This window comes from Elephas maximus, chromosome X (genome assembly GCF_024166365.1).
Source record: "Elephas maximus indicus isolate mEleMax1 chromosome X, mEleMax1 primary haplotype, whole genome shotgun sequence".
Taxonomy (NCBI): Eukaryota; Metazoa; Chordata; class Mammalia; order Proboscidea; family Elephantidae; genus Elephas; species Elephas maximus.
In genome coordinates, this window is record NC_064846.1 from 38015748 (window position 1) to 38032353 (window position 16606).

General features: G+C 50.3%; 1 protein-coding gene across 2 annotated transcripts in view; it reads right to left on the reverse strand.

Annotated features, from left to right (window-relative positions):
* The window catches only part of LONRF3 (LON peptidase N-terminal domain and ring finger 3), a 38697-nt gene extending 22403 nt beyond the window's left edge, over positions 1 to 16294 (reverse strand). The window contains exons 1-6 of one of the 2 annotated variants that reach the window (XM_049871226.1): positions 15302 to 16294; positions 11509 to 11627; positions 8741 to 8863; positions 4249 to 4404; positions 1457 to 1685; positions 595 to 685 (exon numbers count right to left, since the gene is read on the reverse strand). In XM_049871226.1, coding sequence (XP_049727183.1) covers positions 595 to 685; positions 1457 to 1685; positions 4249 to 4404; positions 8741 to 8863; positions 11509 to 11627; positions 15302 to 16097 — 1514 coding nt within the window. In that variant the 5' untranslated portion in view covers positions 16098 to 16294. The remainder of the gene's footprint in view (positions 1 to 594; positions 686 to 1456; positions 1686 to 4248; positions 4405 to 8740; positions 8864 to 11508; positions 11628 to 15301) is intronic. The other variant, XM_049871227.1, reaches the window with a different exon arrangement.
* Positions 16295 to 16606: the final 312 nt, after the last annotated feature.

Genomic DNA, 16606 nt, shown 5'->3' on the forward strand with positions numbered 1-16606 from the left:
GGAGAGATGGTTGGCCAAGAGATGGTTGGCCAAGCAGCTCACATCCACTACTAACTATTGTTCATGACACAGAACAAAAGCTAGTCAGACCCTCTATTTGGCTTCCAAATAATAGGCCTATAGCACTGGTATTAGCCCTTGAGCTCTGAGTTCTTAATCCAATAGTTGAGATTAGTTCCACAATCACAAGCTTAAATACCTACAGGAACCAGGGAAGTGCTACAAATGTGAGACATGGGCTGGTATAAGGCAGTGGGAGGTGATGGGGACTATGGCCGACTGGGGAGTATATTTAACTAGAAAAACCCACGAGGGTCAAACAAAGGACATATTCGGCCTGTGGGTTATCAGTTTGCAATCTCTGAGTAGACTGTTCCCGTCCCACTCTCCAAGTATTTTTAAGTCAGGAGTCAGGAATGTAGTCCATAAGCAGAGGACACAAGCTAGCCCATGTGACAATCAACGTTGTGATTTGTTTCATTCAAACCATGCTTTCACATGCTAACTGACCGCACAGGCAGGTCACTAGCAGAAAGGTTCAGACATCAGAGGGGAGAAAATATCAGGCAGTAAGTGATGGCACACAGCACGTACCTCATACACACTGAGCATTCAAGGTCAGATGCGTCAAAAGATGCAAATGGAATACTGAGGGCAGGTTTGGCCCCCTCATCAGTGGGAGGACCTGTGATTTAGAAAGCAGTGAGTCAGAGCTGGAGCAACCTCGGTTTCGCAGACTGTACTTCTGAGGCAAAGAGGGCCCAATTATTTTTTCTGTGTCACTCTAGCCACCTCCCAGAGAGTTGATTTAGTGGTCACCTGAGCCATTGAGAATGGGATCCCTGAAGTAGGCACTAACACGGTTCTAGCAGCCTGGGGCATTCCCCCTTAGAGAGATGCAAGTCAGAGAATGTCCAAGAACCCCTGGGACTTCATTCCAATGCAACAAGCACCCACTCAACCAAGCAGCAGCAACACAATTCCATGAAGTGAGCCAGGCCTTCAAAGCTGAGACCGAATCTTGGCACTGCCAGCCTCTCTTGGAAAGACCTGCTGCTTCTCAGATGCTTACCTATGGGAGTACAACTGGGAGTGAGCAGGGTAAGGCCTGGGCGCACTTCCCTGGCCCTACATTTCTGGATGGAGGTTATGGGGTAGGTTAGCCTGGAAGGAAGTGACACTGTCAAGGGCATAGGCTGTCATTACTTGATACTGTGTTTGACTGTCTGCCTTGGCTAGCTATTAGGATTATTACTGAACACTTACAGTGTTCTAGGCACTATGCATTATCACATGGAAACCTCCAGCAACCATCTGAGGTCGCCAGCTGATAAGTGCCAGAGCTGGGCCACACTCAGAGTCTGAGAAGCCCTCAGATGGAGATCAAGTAGTTTGCACATACTGATGAGTCCAGGCATCTCCTTCAAACTCCTTTCTCTCTGGGGAGAGTCAGTACCTTGCTTGGAAGCTTTATTAGGCATGTCCAGGCTTTGGGGTTCAATTTGACAATGTTTCCTTTTCTTTTTCTGGCACTTTCCAGTCTTGGTGGAGTCACCCTCTGCAGAAGCAGCGTCCCTCTTCTCCTCCTCTCCTTCTTCTTGGTCTTGTGGACCATTCACCTTTACTTGAGCTGGCCTAGCGGCTGCTTCCTCCTGACTAAAACAATGAGGGAGTGCCGGATTTTCCTGGAGGAAGGAAGAGCCAAACATCAGAATCTACTTAGGACCAATATTGTTCTGTGATATTCCTACCCACAGGGAACAAACAACTGCGTAGCTCCGATCCCCACCCCTGATCATTTAGTAGACACATCGCTAAACCAGGGCAGTCGTAAGGCATACTTCCCATTTCCTGTCCACGCAGCATCTGCAGCAAAGGCACGCCCAGCTTGGGTGGAGGTGGGGAACTTCCCTGGTCAAGGATATAAAGGGGTGGGTGTGGGTGTGGGAGAGGGGGAGGAAATCCTTAGGGAGTGGTGAAGGGGAGAAATGCAAGGTATGGCACCAGCCACCCCCCTGTCCAAATCATTCCCCAGTTACCATTTCAGAGAAACCAGGGCAGGCAATGAGGGTAGATCCTGTTACTCAATACTTCCTCCCACCCTCACTGCCATTCCAGGCCATCTGTAATTTCCAACCCCCAGCTCCCAAAGGGACTTTTGTTGAGTCTTTGGCACAGGTTTGTTCACAGGCCTGCAAAGTCATCTCATGCCCCAGAGCTATATGTTCTACTTGTCAAACGAACTAGGGAAAAACTATTCATTAGATTTTCAGTGAAAAGACAGAAAGAGGGACAAAATCCTTTGGCAAAACCATCAATAACGTCTCAAGCCTTTTAAAGAATTTTTGCCCAGGAAAGGGGAGGGGTGGGGATTTGAAAACAGATCTAGAAAGAAATCCAATGACAATGTGTTTATGTAGATTTAGCTAGTGAAACCCCCCTCTAACCTAAACCCACAGTCCACAGGTCAAAATCTTCATGTTGTTGTTTCTCCCCCAGCTTTCACCAAAAAAAAAAAAAAAAAACACCTGCTAAATAGATGAAAATGGGGAGCACAGAGCTGGGAGAAAATAATGAGGTGAGGAGAAAAGGGATGTGGGTTTTCTCAGTCACTGGGAAGTTCAGGTTTTGTTCAGCATTATAGCAATACTAGGAGCCCTGGTGGTGCAATGGTTAAGCGCTCAGCTGCTAACCAAAAGGCTGGTTGTTCGAACCCACACAGTGGCACTGTAGCAAAAAGACCTCATGATCTGCTCCTGTAAACATTACAGCCAAGAAAACCCTATAAAACAGCTCTGCTCTGACACACGAGTTGGAATAGACTTGACGGCACCTAATAACAATAGCAGAACTACAGCCACAACTTTCCCTGAGCCCAAGGAATTGTTCATACAGGAGTATACTGCTTTGCAAAGCAAAATGTGGAGGGAAATCTAATCCCTGTTCCCCAGCTAACTCACATTGGAATGTAAAAAAAAAGTTGCCATCAAGTCGATTCTGAATCATGGCAACCCTGTATGTGTCAGAGTAGAACTGTGCCCACCATTAGGGTTTTTGATGGCAGATTTTTTGGAAGTAGATCACCAGGCCTTTCTTTCAAGGTGCCTCTGGGTGGACTCGAGCCTCTAACCTTTTGGTTAGCAGCCAAGAAGGTTAACTGTTTGCACCACCCAGGGACACCTATTGGAATGCCAGGGGTACCATTTTTCTTCGTTTCAGATTGAGCTACAATTAGAAGTCACTCCAGGCACTTCAGTTCAGTATTAGAGCTCCCAATCATATAATAATGAACCCGAACAATTACTGAAATGCACTAGGGGCTCTCTGATTCCAGGAGATACTCTAAGTGGGCTGCCCCCCCCCCTTTTTTTTAAGTTGGGCACACTTGCATTTTATTCCTTCTCCATGTCAGGGAATCTGGGGGAATGTAAGACTTTCACCTGTCAGAGCATCCAAGAAGCCACTGAGGGCCCAGGGCTTTATTACAGGGGAAGAACATAGAGAAGAAATGGAGCAGAAATTACTCCAGGGGTGCCCACAGATACTCAGCACTAAACTCTGCCTTCCAATCTGGACTTCTGAGCCCCAGTTTTGGCCCACTTACCCTCTGCTGGGAAAGCCAGGGCCAGGAGCCCATCTCTCTGTGGTTCTGTTCCCTCATTTCAAAGAAAGGCACAAACACCCTTCTTCCTCCCAGGAACTTCAACACCATTCCCAAATCTCTTCTCTGCTACAAATACGTATTGGAAATCTACACATGTGTAAGGCACAGTGAAGGAGTATCAAATTCCCTCCACTTGGCAATCAAATGGAGTTATCTTTGCACAAGGATCTCAGCTGATGCTAACAGGCCAGCAGCTTAAACAAACCAAAAGCAGGCAAGGAGGGGCTGCCAGGCCCTCTTCCCAGGCTCTGCCCCTAAACCGAAAAACCCACCCCCCCCGCCCCCCAGTTGTATGGCTTCAGAGGAAATGGGTCAATACCTTTCTAGCTCTGGCAAATCTATTTCTTGGCTGAATCTGACAGAGAATTTTTTACAAATAAATAAATAAACAACCCCTGGGGCCATATCTGAAAGTCAGTTTTTTCATTAAGCAATAGCCTTCTTAGCAAAGAACATCAACCACTAGTGATTTCATTTCTTCTTTTTCGTGAACTGGAGTAGGAGAGCTAGAGCTCACTCCCCATGTTTGCCCACAAAACAGCCAAATGAAGCACCACAAGCGAGCTGGGTGAGTTGAGTTTTACCTGTGACAACTTTGGTAGATTATGGCTGGTGCCTTCAGTAGCCATTGACTCTACGTGTTCCTTTAATCTAGGGTGAGATGCCAACAGCTTCAGGATATCGAGAATATGTTCCTGAGAATCCCCCGGGACTGATGGTGAAAACAAACTAAAGAAAAGCTGTGACATAAAACAGAAGACTTCACTACTTAAGTTTCTACAGGTGCTCAGGTAAAGCGGGGAGGGGAAGGAAAGGGCAGGGAATATAGCTTGCAGGGCAAAACTCCAGGGAGGGAGTCTTAGACCACAGCCCCCTGACACACCAGGGCAGAGGTCCTCACCCTTCAGCGTGCATCAGACTCACCTGGGGAGCTTATGAAAAATCCAGGTTCCCAGTTCCCACTCCCATCCCTGGTGGGGCCCAGGAATCTGGATTTTCAAAAGGCACCACAGGTGCTCTTTTACCAAGCCAAAGCTAAGAACCACCACTCTGGAGCTAGAAATATCTGCAGTGAGACTTTTAAACCCATCTGGGAGGAAAGAGACAGAGAGGAGAAATCAGGAGAGAAACGTCAGTTGGAGAACCTGGAGCCATGTCCATAACACTCCAGTGGACAGAAGTCTATAAATGTCTCCTAGGTTCCTCGCTGTTTCTTTTCTCTACCTACCCATTTTGCTTCCCCACCACTGAGCCCCCCCATCACCCCTGGATCATTAATCCCTTCAGAGGTGAGACCTGAGCAATACAGTGTTAGGAAAACCAGAACCCACCCTTCCTCCCAGCCTTTCCTCCCCAATTCTGGTCTTCACTTTCCAGAGAATGTCAGGTAAGTTCAAGTACCAGGGGCCAGGCAGGCAGGCAGGCAGGCAGGCAGGGCCCAGGCTATTGCCGGTTTCCTTTGCAATTGGATAAGCCAGTGGTAAAGTGAGAAGAACCAGAAGAGGCTCAGAGTTATATGTTTCGTAGTGCAGGCTGCACCTTTAACTCCCCACATTCTTGCTTCAAATCTCCCCTATGCCAGCAGATATTATGAATACGTATCTATATATCATGTAACACAGGAGGACAGGTCATTTGGCTTCTAAAACATACTCAAGTATTTACCACCAAGCACCCCCTATAGTATCTGGAGGCTCACTAAAGGATGTCCCACCCCCTTGGCTCAGTGTACACAGTCAGGGAATTTAACAGGACACCCAACTCTCTCCAGTTTAATTGGTTCCCTTGCTGGCCCCCAGTAGCTCCTTCATGATGTTCCTACAGATGCCAGCACTTGCCACGTAGCCAAACCCTGCTCAGCCTTCAAGGCTCAGCTCAGGTGCAGCCTTCCCTTACTACTCCAGCCTCCCTGATCTCTCCTTTCATGTTCTCTAGTGAATCATAATATAGCATCTTATGCTACCCAGTCTTGTGTAATCTTCAAACAGCATCACAGATATAAGTCTTTCTCTCCAACCTGATGGCAGGCTTCTGGAGGGCACATAACAAATGTCTAATAAATACTTATCACATTGGATGGAATTGAATTAAAACTCTTATCCATCCCAGGGCCCAGGGGGAAGCCTAGTATTCAGGTCCAAAGTCCCTAGAAAGGTCCCTGTTTCCCCTAGCCCTGGGAAACACACATCTCAGGTACAAGTTGGCAAAGGAGTAAGATGGAAAGGTACTCACTGTACTCAAAGCCAGAAATTGCAGCTTTTCAGAGGCTCTTCCTTCTACAGGGGCCAAAGATGGCCCTTTGAAGTACTTTTGAGTGACCCAAAAGGACCAACCCACATATGAGGTAGTCTCCTTGGGTTTCTTCCAGAGAGTGTCATGTCTTTCAGTAACAGTCACATGGCATCCCAAGGTACAAGGATCAAAGGGGAAAGAGTGGTGGGAGGGAAAAGGAGGCAGAGGGGAGAAATCCAAGGAAACAAGGCAGAAATAATAGCAGCATTTCCCTTTACTACCTAATATCTTTCTCTAGGCCTTCTCACTGGCTTTGGGAAACAAGAGAGGGTGAGCCCTCAGTGACAGTGATAATTCCACAGGAATGAGTCAATTCCACCTCAGTGTCAGCCTTAAAAAATGGTTCAAACGGGTCGGGGAGAGGGGGGCGGGGGGAAGCCAAGGTAAAAACAAACATTAAAAAGAAACCCAGGCCTGGGGATGTCTAAGGCAGCTAATTAGTGCCAAGTGAACCTAGGCCATCTCTGTGAAAGCTTTAGCCCTGAAACTAGAACAATCCAGTAAATAAGCATAGCTGAGGGCCTTCAGTGTTCTTAAATGGCTGCCATGACATCACCACACTCAATGGAAACCACTCTCCAAATTCTCATCCGAACCTCAGAACTCCCATAACATGCATCATGGGCATATGCTCGCATGTATTATACGGCATTTGTATAAACAAATGCAAGATTACAAGTTCCTTGAGGCCTTATGCCTCTTTGGGTCTCCAGAACTGAGCACACTGTCTTGCCCCCTTCCTTCAGCAGTTCTGGAAATGATACCAGCTGGCCTGTAAAAGTGGGCTGGGAAGAGAGGTAAACCCAACTGATGGTACCAGAATCTCTCAGGCCAACTGGGGAAATGGACAAACAGGACTAAAGAAAACACTCACCCCTGGGCCTGAGACCTGCCTCTGTTGACCCTTACACACTCTGTTCCCAAAGTCGAGGTTCTGCAAACTGCCTTTGTCCATCTCAGAACTGGATAGTTCTACTGCTACTTTCAGTCTAGCCCCAACAATGAGTGCTGAGTCTCCTGATATGTCCTCCTGGGATAGCAGGATGGTGGAAGGGCTAAGAGGGCTAGCTTTGCAAGCAGACAGAATTGAGTTTGAATGTTTTCCCACCAATAACCAGTTGATTGGGGAAGTCACCAAGCCTCAAGCTTCCTCATCTGTTAACATGGGAATAAATAACAGTACCTACCTACTCTCACAGGGATATTGTGGAGATTAAATTAGTTCTTCCACATAAAGCCCCTAGCACAGTACCTGGTATACAGAAAATGTTCAATAAATGTTAGCTCTTGTTATTCACACCAAGAACTATTCCTAAGATTTGGGCAAGGGTCCACAGCTTGAATTCTCCCCCACCTGGGTTCCTCTCAACAACACCTTGTCCATACACCCAAACCAGGTCAAAGCAACTTCCCAGAAAGAAATCCGCTGTGAGAGTCAGAAAATCCAGAGCCCGGCTTCCCCCAGCCCACTGACTTTGCCAAAGATTCCTTTCTGGAGCCTTCAGAAGCCAGTCCTGTCTCTTACACTCAGTTTCTTCATCTACTGCTCTGCCAGACCACACTGGGACAAAGCACTTGAGGGGTGGTGGTGAATGGGGCGGGGGGGGGGTGGAGAGGAGGGCAGAAGGAGAACAAGACTACTGACTGTTAGCATCCAACTTCCAAGCCGGTTAGCCAGACACCATGACAGTAAATTGCAAAACAATAAACAACAAAGCCCACAAATTAAGGGTGCTTTAGTATTCACTAATGCTGTCAATATTTTAAGGAATTTTTTTTTTTATAACAACCACATTCCACTGGGACCAACAGTTGGAATGACTGTTTGGATTATATTGTAATAGTCTCCGACTAGCATTTGTGAGACAGTGTGTTTTATTTCTAGCAAAGGAGCTGAAGGCTGGAGTTCCGTGTATGACAGGAGAAATGGGGACCAAGGTCCCTTCCAAGGGGCAGATTATCCAATAAGCAAGGTAAGCAAAGTGCTTACCTTGCTTACCAGATAATTTGTAATGAATAGTTTAACGTGGGTTTCACCACATCTTTGAAACTGTTCACTACGGATTAGTAAGTAAGCACAAGTAAGCCCGTGCCTATCTTGCTTACTGAGTCATCAGCCCCTGTCAGGGACTATAAATTTAAAAACAGGCTTTGATTCTGTAGGAAGGTGCTGTGAGGTTGGGAGAGAGGCAGATGCCAGACATACCTAGAAGCACAGTCTTTGATGTGGTGAAAAAATGTGAAGTTGTTCACTGCAGATGATCCTGTAAGCAAGGTAAGCACAGTGCTTACCTTGCCTATTCGATAATCTGCCCCTGTCCCTTCCCATGAGCTGGCTTCCCTGTTTGGCTGGTGAAGTTGTGACTCAGCCAAAAAAAAAAAAAAAAGTTATACAATTACAGGCAGCCCCACACCCCAGATCTCTCATCAACAGTTAGAATCTCCTCAGTAAGCCTCACTCCCCGTGTTGTTTGGTTTGGTTTAGTTTGATTTTTAATTCTACTAACGACCCAGACTCTGAGTCAAACCAGCCAGAATGCAGAACATTCCTCACAGGGTCCTACAAAAGTACAGGAACTGCCCAATTTGATTGTACATGCCAGGAGGAGGGTATTTTGGGGCAACCAATTGTCACTCATGTCTCCCGCTTGTCCCCTTAACCCAGGGAGCCACCAACTCAGAACCCCAAATGGCAGGGAGGGCAGTATCCTCACTACCCCGCTGGAGAAGACAAAGATGTGGGAACCCATTAGGCAGCCGGACCTTGATGTTGTTTCAACTCACCCTTTGGGCTTCAAATCTTGCTTTCTTGTTCTTGCCATCGAGAGATACACAATATAGAAACTCTTTTAGTGCTTCTTCCACCTTGCCTAGGGTGGCTAAGGCTTGCGCTTTTCGGAAGTGTGGCTAGAAGAAAACGTTAGCATTCAACTCCATTCTTATTCATCTTATTAATGCTGCTACTATTAACAATAATAGCTAAATACTGAGTAAGCATTCACTATTATGTGAAATATTTTAAAAGGACTATCTTACCTACAGTCCTATGATGTAGGCAACTGTCCTTAATCCCATTTTAAAGAAGACAAAACTGAAACCCAAAAAACCGACTTGCGCAAAGTAACACAGCTGGTAAATTGTAGAATCAGGATTTGAACCTGGGACTGGCCAATACCAAAGCCCATATTCTTGGCCACTGTGCCATACTACTCCTCCCAGCCCTGTTGTATTGGAAGTATCACCAAATGCAGCAAGAACCCCCATTTGACCACATATTAACCAGCTTTCAGGACCTGCCCAGATATACCTTCCTCTCAACTAGTCTGTTAAGCAGAGACCTGGACCATAGCTGTGGCTTGAATGACTACCTATATTTACTGATCACTTTTCAGAAGAGGCCCAAGAGAAAGGATGTGATCTCTTCAAGACCTCAAAGGCAGGTCGTGGCAAAGCTGGAACTAGAACTGTGGTTTTAGGACTCCCAGAATGCTCTTCCCCCCAAAGCAGACTGCCCTCTAGAGAACTAACCAGGGGTTGAGCAAATGCTTTCACTCTTGGGGGGCTCAGCTCACTTCTGCTCCCTCATAACAATCTTAAAAAGTATAAAGACATTTTAGGGGTCCTCAGGGTCCAAGCCCAACTACCCTGGAAGAAAAACTCTAGGGACAGTAGAGAAGCATCCTGGGAAGACAGAAGAAGAGGAGGGGAAAGGGCTGCCCTCTCTTCATACCTTGGGAGCCATGCCACTTAAAACTTGGCTTGAAGGGCTTTTCTCTTGAATTATCTAGGCTGCCCCTCAGTGGCCTGCTCCCACTCCCTTGCCCTTGCCGCTATGGCTGGCCTTAAATCTACCTTAGTGAATAAAGTAGGCCAAGTTGCTGCTGCTGAGCCTTGTAACATGCCTCTGCAGGCCCCAGCACCCTCTAGCTCTGACCTGGCTACAGAGGCTGGCCCAGGGCTGCCATCTAGAGCAGTGGTCCCTACTTCAAATTGCTTGGGAACCTCTCCTTGTGCCCCCAAGCCCTCTTTATGAGCCTAATCTTGGTTGATACATGAATGCTAATGGCTTCCCTGGCTGCTCCCCCAGTAGTGTTTACCAGGGTCTTTCTAGAGACAAGGCCTAAATGACATTTCTGGACAGCTGGAGGGGGTAAGTGTTGGGAGACTTGAGATGCCACTGGGATCACACTAATCATACCAGCTAGCAACTCATATAACTCCAGGGCTACCAGCTCACCCCCATTGAGAGCTATGTGACCTACAGAGTATGTGGGGTGCCACTGAACCCTGGCTGGATCGCTGAAATAGGGCTGCAAGGTAAACTCCTTCCATAGAAACATTTCACATAGAAATGGTGGGAAAAAGGTAAATCAGTGTATAAGGTGGTTCTGAATTCTGTATGTGTTCAAATCTTCTCCCAACCTCAAAGAATATAGAATTCTCTGACCACTGGCCCCCCTTATCCCAACACTTTTCCCGTTCCACCAAAATGGTCCACTGGCCCTCAGCTCTGCTTCCCATTTTCATAAGGCCCTCGCCCCTAGGCATAGGGTAGAAGCAGAAGAAGTAGCAAGAGAAGTGCTCCTACCCCCGGTCAGCTCCCTGACTTGCACTGTTATAAGGCCCGAAATGCCCCCGCTGAAGCTCCTTCAAGTTAAGACACTGGTGACTTTCATTGAACGGTGAACATGTTCCTTGGGAAAGAGAACACACGAATCCATCACCACTCATAGAAACCTTCTCGAGATTCACCCTGGCACTAATGGCAGAGTATATAGGCCTACAAGGCTCTATTTAAAGTTGCAGATCCAAAAATTCTGATAATCCAGTATTTTCATGAGCTTGACCTCAAAACTCATTAGATGGCAAATGTGACATAAACTGATACATGTTTTAAAGTCTTTAACTTAGTGTGACTTTGCATGTAAGCACATAGGCTGCTACAGAAATATGAGCATATTTGATTATAGGGTGCTTCCCAGCGCTCACTAGGTGTGCCACCTAAATATATGGTCTTTCTAAAATCTGAAACATTTGGGATTCTGAAACACATCTGGCACCACGGAATTCAGATAAGGGACAATGGACCCGGACTTGGATAAGTTGGTTTTCCAAGAAAGGCATCCTGGGATTGTGTAGAAAGAGCACTACATCAATACCCAGCAAGCCTTATAGCTTGGAGAATAATGTCCTCTTGGCCACGCTCACTATGACCCTTACTGTATCCCTGTGAGGTGATCAGGGAAGACAGCAATAGCCTCGTTTTAAAAACAAGGATACTCAAGGTTCAGAGAGTGAAACGACTTCTCCATGGTCACTTAGCTTGCAAGTAGTACAGCCCAGGCTCAAATCTAGTCTTCCAAACAAAATACTGACATGGGGCTGAGGGCTACTTCTGAGACCAGGCAGAGATGCAGAAAGTGATACTCTGTATTCTGGGAGATGCCTAGCCTTTTCCCTTGCTCTGCGTGTCCTCTAGTGCGCCCAACGCCCAGAGAGGCAGGCCCTTCCTGCCAACTCCCGTCTACAGCACAACCCTTTCCCGCACTCACCTTAAAACCTGTTGGGCGGAGTTTACAAGCTATTTCTGCATCATGTAGTGCATCCTCATGAGATTCCAAGGTGAAATAAATTTGCGACCGGTTGCTATAAAGCAAGTGGTCATTCGGAGCTGCCAAAAAAAGAAAATCCTTCGTTAATGGTCCCCAGCAAAAGCACGTGTTAAGTCTTGTATGAGGATGGATCTTGAGCAAATGGCAAGGTATCCAGGACTTTTTTCTACTGGGGATTCAAAGGGTTAGGTTCAATTTCCAGATCTAATATTGCCCTGCCTATCATACGCCCTGCCACTTTGGGTCTGAACTTCCCCAACTGCAGACAAGTAATTTTTTTATATAATTTTTATTGTGCTTTAAGTGAAATTTTACAAATCAAGCCAGTCTCTCACACAAAAACCCATATACACCTTGCTACGCACTCCCAATTACTCTCCCCCTAATGAGACAGCCTGCTCCCTCCCTCTGCTCTCTCTTTTTGTGTCATTTTCACCAGCTTCTAACCCCCTCCACCCTCTCATCTCACCTCCAGACAGGAGATGCCAACATAGTCTCAAGTGTCCACCTGATCCAAGAAGCTCACTCCTCACCAGCACCCCTCTCCAACCCATTGTCCAGTCCAAACCATGTCTGAAGAGTTGGCTTTGGGAATGGTTCCTGTCCTGGGGCAACAGAAGGTCTGGGGGCCATGACCACCGGGGTCCTTCCAGTCTCAGTCAGCCCATTAAGTCTGGTCATATGAGAATTTGGGGTCTGCATCCCACTGCTCTCCTGCCCTCTCAGGGGTTCTCTGTTGTGTTCCCTCAGACAAGTCATTTCCCCCCCCCAAGGAGTTGCTTAGAGGGCCTGGGGTGCCAGTGGTGCATTGAACACCGTGACACAGAGGAAACTCTGGCACCCTGCTTCATGACTGTGCATAGCTAGGACCTGACAGCCAGGCTTCTGAGTGAAGTATCACCAAAAAGGAAACAGGCTGGAGAGGAGGGAGAGGAACACGGCCAGATGTGACACCATCCCGGCCACCAGGAAGACAAAGCCAAAATTAGTCTTCTGGGTGTGATGACTGGTAACGTTAGCAGGACCTCTGCCTACAAAGCTCAGCACATACAAAGTTTCCCTGAAGAAAATGGAAATGCATTTGCAAGGTTCCTACCTCTCATCACCAATGGCCAAGTGTGAATGCACCTGCACCAGAAATCTGGGAGCCAGGCTAGAACAAAGCAGGACACTTCACTTCCGCTCTCACGAACACTCCAAATCACTGGATACCAGGACTAGACAGGTCTTTAGAGATCATCTGACTCAATCCACCCATTCTTCAGATGGGGAAAATCAAACCCAGAGACAGGAACGCATCTGCTCAAGGTCACACAGCTAGCTGGTGAGAGTCATTGCTCACTGGCCAGATTTTGAAGCTTTGGAGCTGGGGTGGGGAACAGGTTCCTTTTTCTAAAGAGAGGTACAGTACTTAGAACAACAAGGAGGAAACACTGGCCACCTTCCCATACAAAGATAATCTGCTAGGGAGGCCCCTTTCCTCTTAAAAGGGTAAAGCTTGTCCAGACATTTCCACCCTGACTCTTCCGAATGGATTAACAAAGGTGCAAGAAAGAATCCCCAGGGAAAAGTGGTGGTGGCAGCAGCAGCAGAAGAAGAAGAAGAAGAGGAAGGAGAAAAAGGCCTTCCTGGCCCTGAGGGATGGCTGAAAGGCATGGAACCTCGCTTGGCTATCTGGGCTTAAGCGGCCTCCACCTGTCTCATTTATACTGCCCTGCTCTTCAAGGGCTGGGCTCCAGCTTCTGCTGCTGCAGCAGAGTTTTTATGGATGTTGTTGTTGTTGGTTTTGGGGGGGTGCCAGGGGCTTGTTTGGGGGTCAGTTACTCTTAAGACATTAGCAAAAGGGCCCCAGTGGTGCAAAGGGTTAAGCACTCAGCTGCTAACCCACAGGTTGGTGCTTCGAACCCACCCAGTGGCTCCGCAGGATAAAGATCTGGCGATTTGCTCCCATAGAGATTACAGCCTAAGAAAACCCTATGGGGCAGTTCTACTCTGTCACAGGGAGTTGCTGTGAGTTGGAATTGACAGGAAGGCACCCAACAATAACAAGACATTAGCAAAGACCTGTCAGTATTTTCTGTCCCTTTTCTCCTGTGGCACACCCCCAGGCTGGTGGCAGCTCACAGACTGCCCTGCCTGGGCACAGATGGTGGGAGGGGGAGAGTCCACCCTCTCCTCCAGCCACCAGTCTTGCTCAGTCAGCCCTCACTTCCTCCCCCATTACCTGTTGCAAGCTCGAGTGGAGATTCAACACGTGGAGACTCCAGCCCGCCCCCTCCTCCACACCTTTGGAAGGGGTGGTCGGATCCTAGAGCCCCCCATCTGCCGAGCCCTGCTGCCTCCTCTCCGACGGCACGCTTCGCCAGACACCGCAGCCGGCGGAGCTCCTGGCAGGAGGCCAAGCTGGGCGATCCCAGTGGGCGGCTTAGCGGCCACTTCCCGGACCAGCGGGGGGAGGAGGGCCGCACCCTAACCGCGGCCTGGGCGACCGGAGCCCAGCGGGGCGTGGGGCCGCCTGCGCTGACCTGGAAGCCACCAGCCACCCACTCCTCTCCCAGGCGGCACGGTCAAGTGGAGCAGAAGTATGCCTTATCCGGAGCGAGCCCGCAGTCCCTGGGGATCCCCGAGCGACTGCCTGGTCCCCATCGCCCGCTGGACTCGCAGGGCAAGGGTGCGAGGCGAAGGCACGGGCTGTGGACGACGGGGGGGGGGGAGGCATCTATCTCAGCCAAGGATCGTGTGATAGGAAGCGGTGACAATGAGTCACAGGGCACCGGGGCGCGAGCACTCTGCCCCCCCATCCCCTCGCGGGATGGTTTCCGAAGCGAGCATGGCCCACTTCGGTTACCTCAGCGTTACACAATCCCGCCCGCCTGCCCGCGCAGAGGAGGGGCCGCCCGGCCAGCTTGCAGCCCTTATGCAACCAGTGCTCTCCTGACCTAATTCCACGCCGGACCCATCCCACGGCCGCCACGGCCCCGGAAGGGACAACTCCCGGCCGCAGCGGCCGCGTCCGGCTAGGGCGCCTAGGGGACGTCGCCAGGTGACGGGCGCCTGGAGGCCCGGGCGTGAGGGTGGGCACCATAAGAAGTTCCTCTCCCGGCCGGGAGGGAGCGGGCAAGTATCAGAGGGGGCGCGGGCGTGGAGACCGAGACGGAGAAGGTGCGACAGAGAGAAAGAGAGACGGCGACAATCAGCAAGACCAGAACAGAGCGAAACAGCGACGAAGAGACTGGGAACAGGGTGCCAACGACTGACAAAAACAGAGAGACACAAAAGCTAAGAGCCCCCCCCCCAAAAAAAAAACCAAACCCACTGCTGTCGAGTCGATTCCGACTCATAGCGACCCTATAGGGCAAAGTAGAACTGCCCTCACAGAGTTTCCAACGAGCGCCTGGCGGATTCGAACTGCCGACCTCTATGGTTAGCAGCCATAGCACTTAACCACTACGCCACCAGGGTTTAAAAGAAGAGACAGAACAACAAAAACAGCAGAGAGAGATAAGAACACGGCGAGAGATAAAGCGATAGAGACAAAGTCTGGGAGCAAACTCCAGAGAGCCCCCTGCCCGCACCCTACACAGTCCGCCGTGCGCCCCTCTGCCCTGGTCCATTCCCCATCTCTCTCCAGCTTTCACCTCCTGGTCTGGCCCTTGGCGACCCAGCCCCTGGGCGCGCAAGGGTCCTGTTCCGCCCCCTCCCCCGCCCTCGCCCGGCGGCGCCTCGGCCTCACCTAGTCGAACCGCTTCGTTGTACTTGATCAGCGCCGCCTCCACCTGGCGCTCGCGGTACAGCCGGTTGCCTTCGTGCCGGAGTTGCGACGCCCGTGCCGGGCCCGGGAACAACTTGCCCAGGAGGCCGCTGAGCACCACGTTGACCCGCAGCGGCGGTGGCGACTGCGGCCCAGCCCACCGGGTCCCTCGTGCCCTCCCTGTGGCCACCATCCACGCGGAGAGCTTGACCCCGCACAGTGCGCAACGCCGGTCGGCCGCCCGCCCGCGTTCCAGGCACAGTTTACAAAAGGTGTGGCCGCACGACAAGGACACGGGGTCTGATAGAAATCCATGGCACTTCCGGCACTCGAAGCCGTCCCACATCTCAGTGGCTGCGGCCGTCCCTGGCTCTTCAGCCGCCATCGCGCAGCCCGCCACGCCGCCGCCGTCCGGGGACGCAGGCGCCAGCCCCTCGCCCAAGGAGACGTTCTTCGCCAGGCAGCGCACCAGCTGCTCGAGCTGCTCAACTGCCAGCTGTCGCCGCTCCGAGAGCTGTCTGTACACTTCGAGGGCTTCCCGGAGGCGCCCCCTGGACGCCAAGGCGTCAGCTTGGGAGAGCAGGACTTTGCACTCTGGCGTCGAGGCCCGTGGAGTCTGCTTCTGCGTCGGGTGCGGTGCTGCGCCCCCTGTAGCCACTTCCGGGTGGGGGCCCGTGTTTACGCGGGCTGCTGATGCCGCCGGGTCCATCAGCACTAAGTTGTTGCTGCCGAGCTCGGCGGGCAAGCTCAGCATCTGTCCAGTCTCCAATGAATCCATTAGGAGAGGAGCACGCGCGGGGAAGAGGCGTCTAGGGCCCGGAGACTCGGAGGAGACAGCGGGAGCTGAAAGGAGTCGGGGCTGCTCCAGTGGCTGCTGCGGCCGCCTCGGCCGCCGTGCCGCTGCGCGCCGCTCTCAGCCGCGCCTCCGGGAGCTCCATGCCGGCCGCCCCGCGCCGCCTAATAACTGTCTTGTCTCAGCGAAGTGTTATATAAAACGGCACCATGTGACGCGCCGGAACGCCGCTCATTGGCCGACAGCGAGAAAATTGTTACAAAACCAGACAGTTTTGTAACAGTGTTGCGCTTGCTTCTTTTGGCTTCGCTTTTCTTGGCTTCTTTTTGAGGTTGTTTGTGTTTACGCTCTGCCTTATTTCCCCCTCGCAACGCGGTTCCTTTTCCGAGAGGAGGAAAACATAACCCAACGTCTTCTCTTGGGCTTTTCTGGCGCCAACCCACTCCACCTCCAAAGCCGCCAGCAAACAGGTCCCCTCTGGCAGCCGATCACAG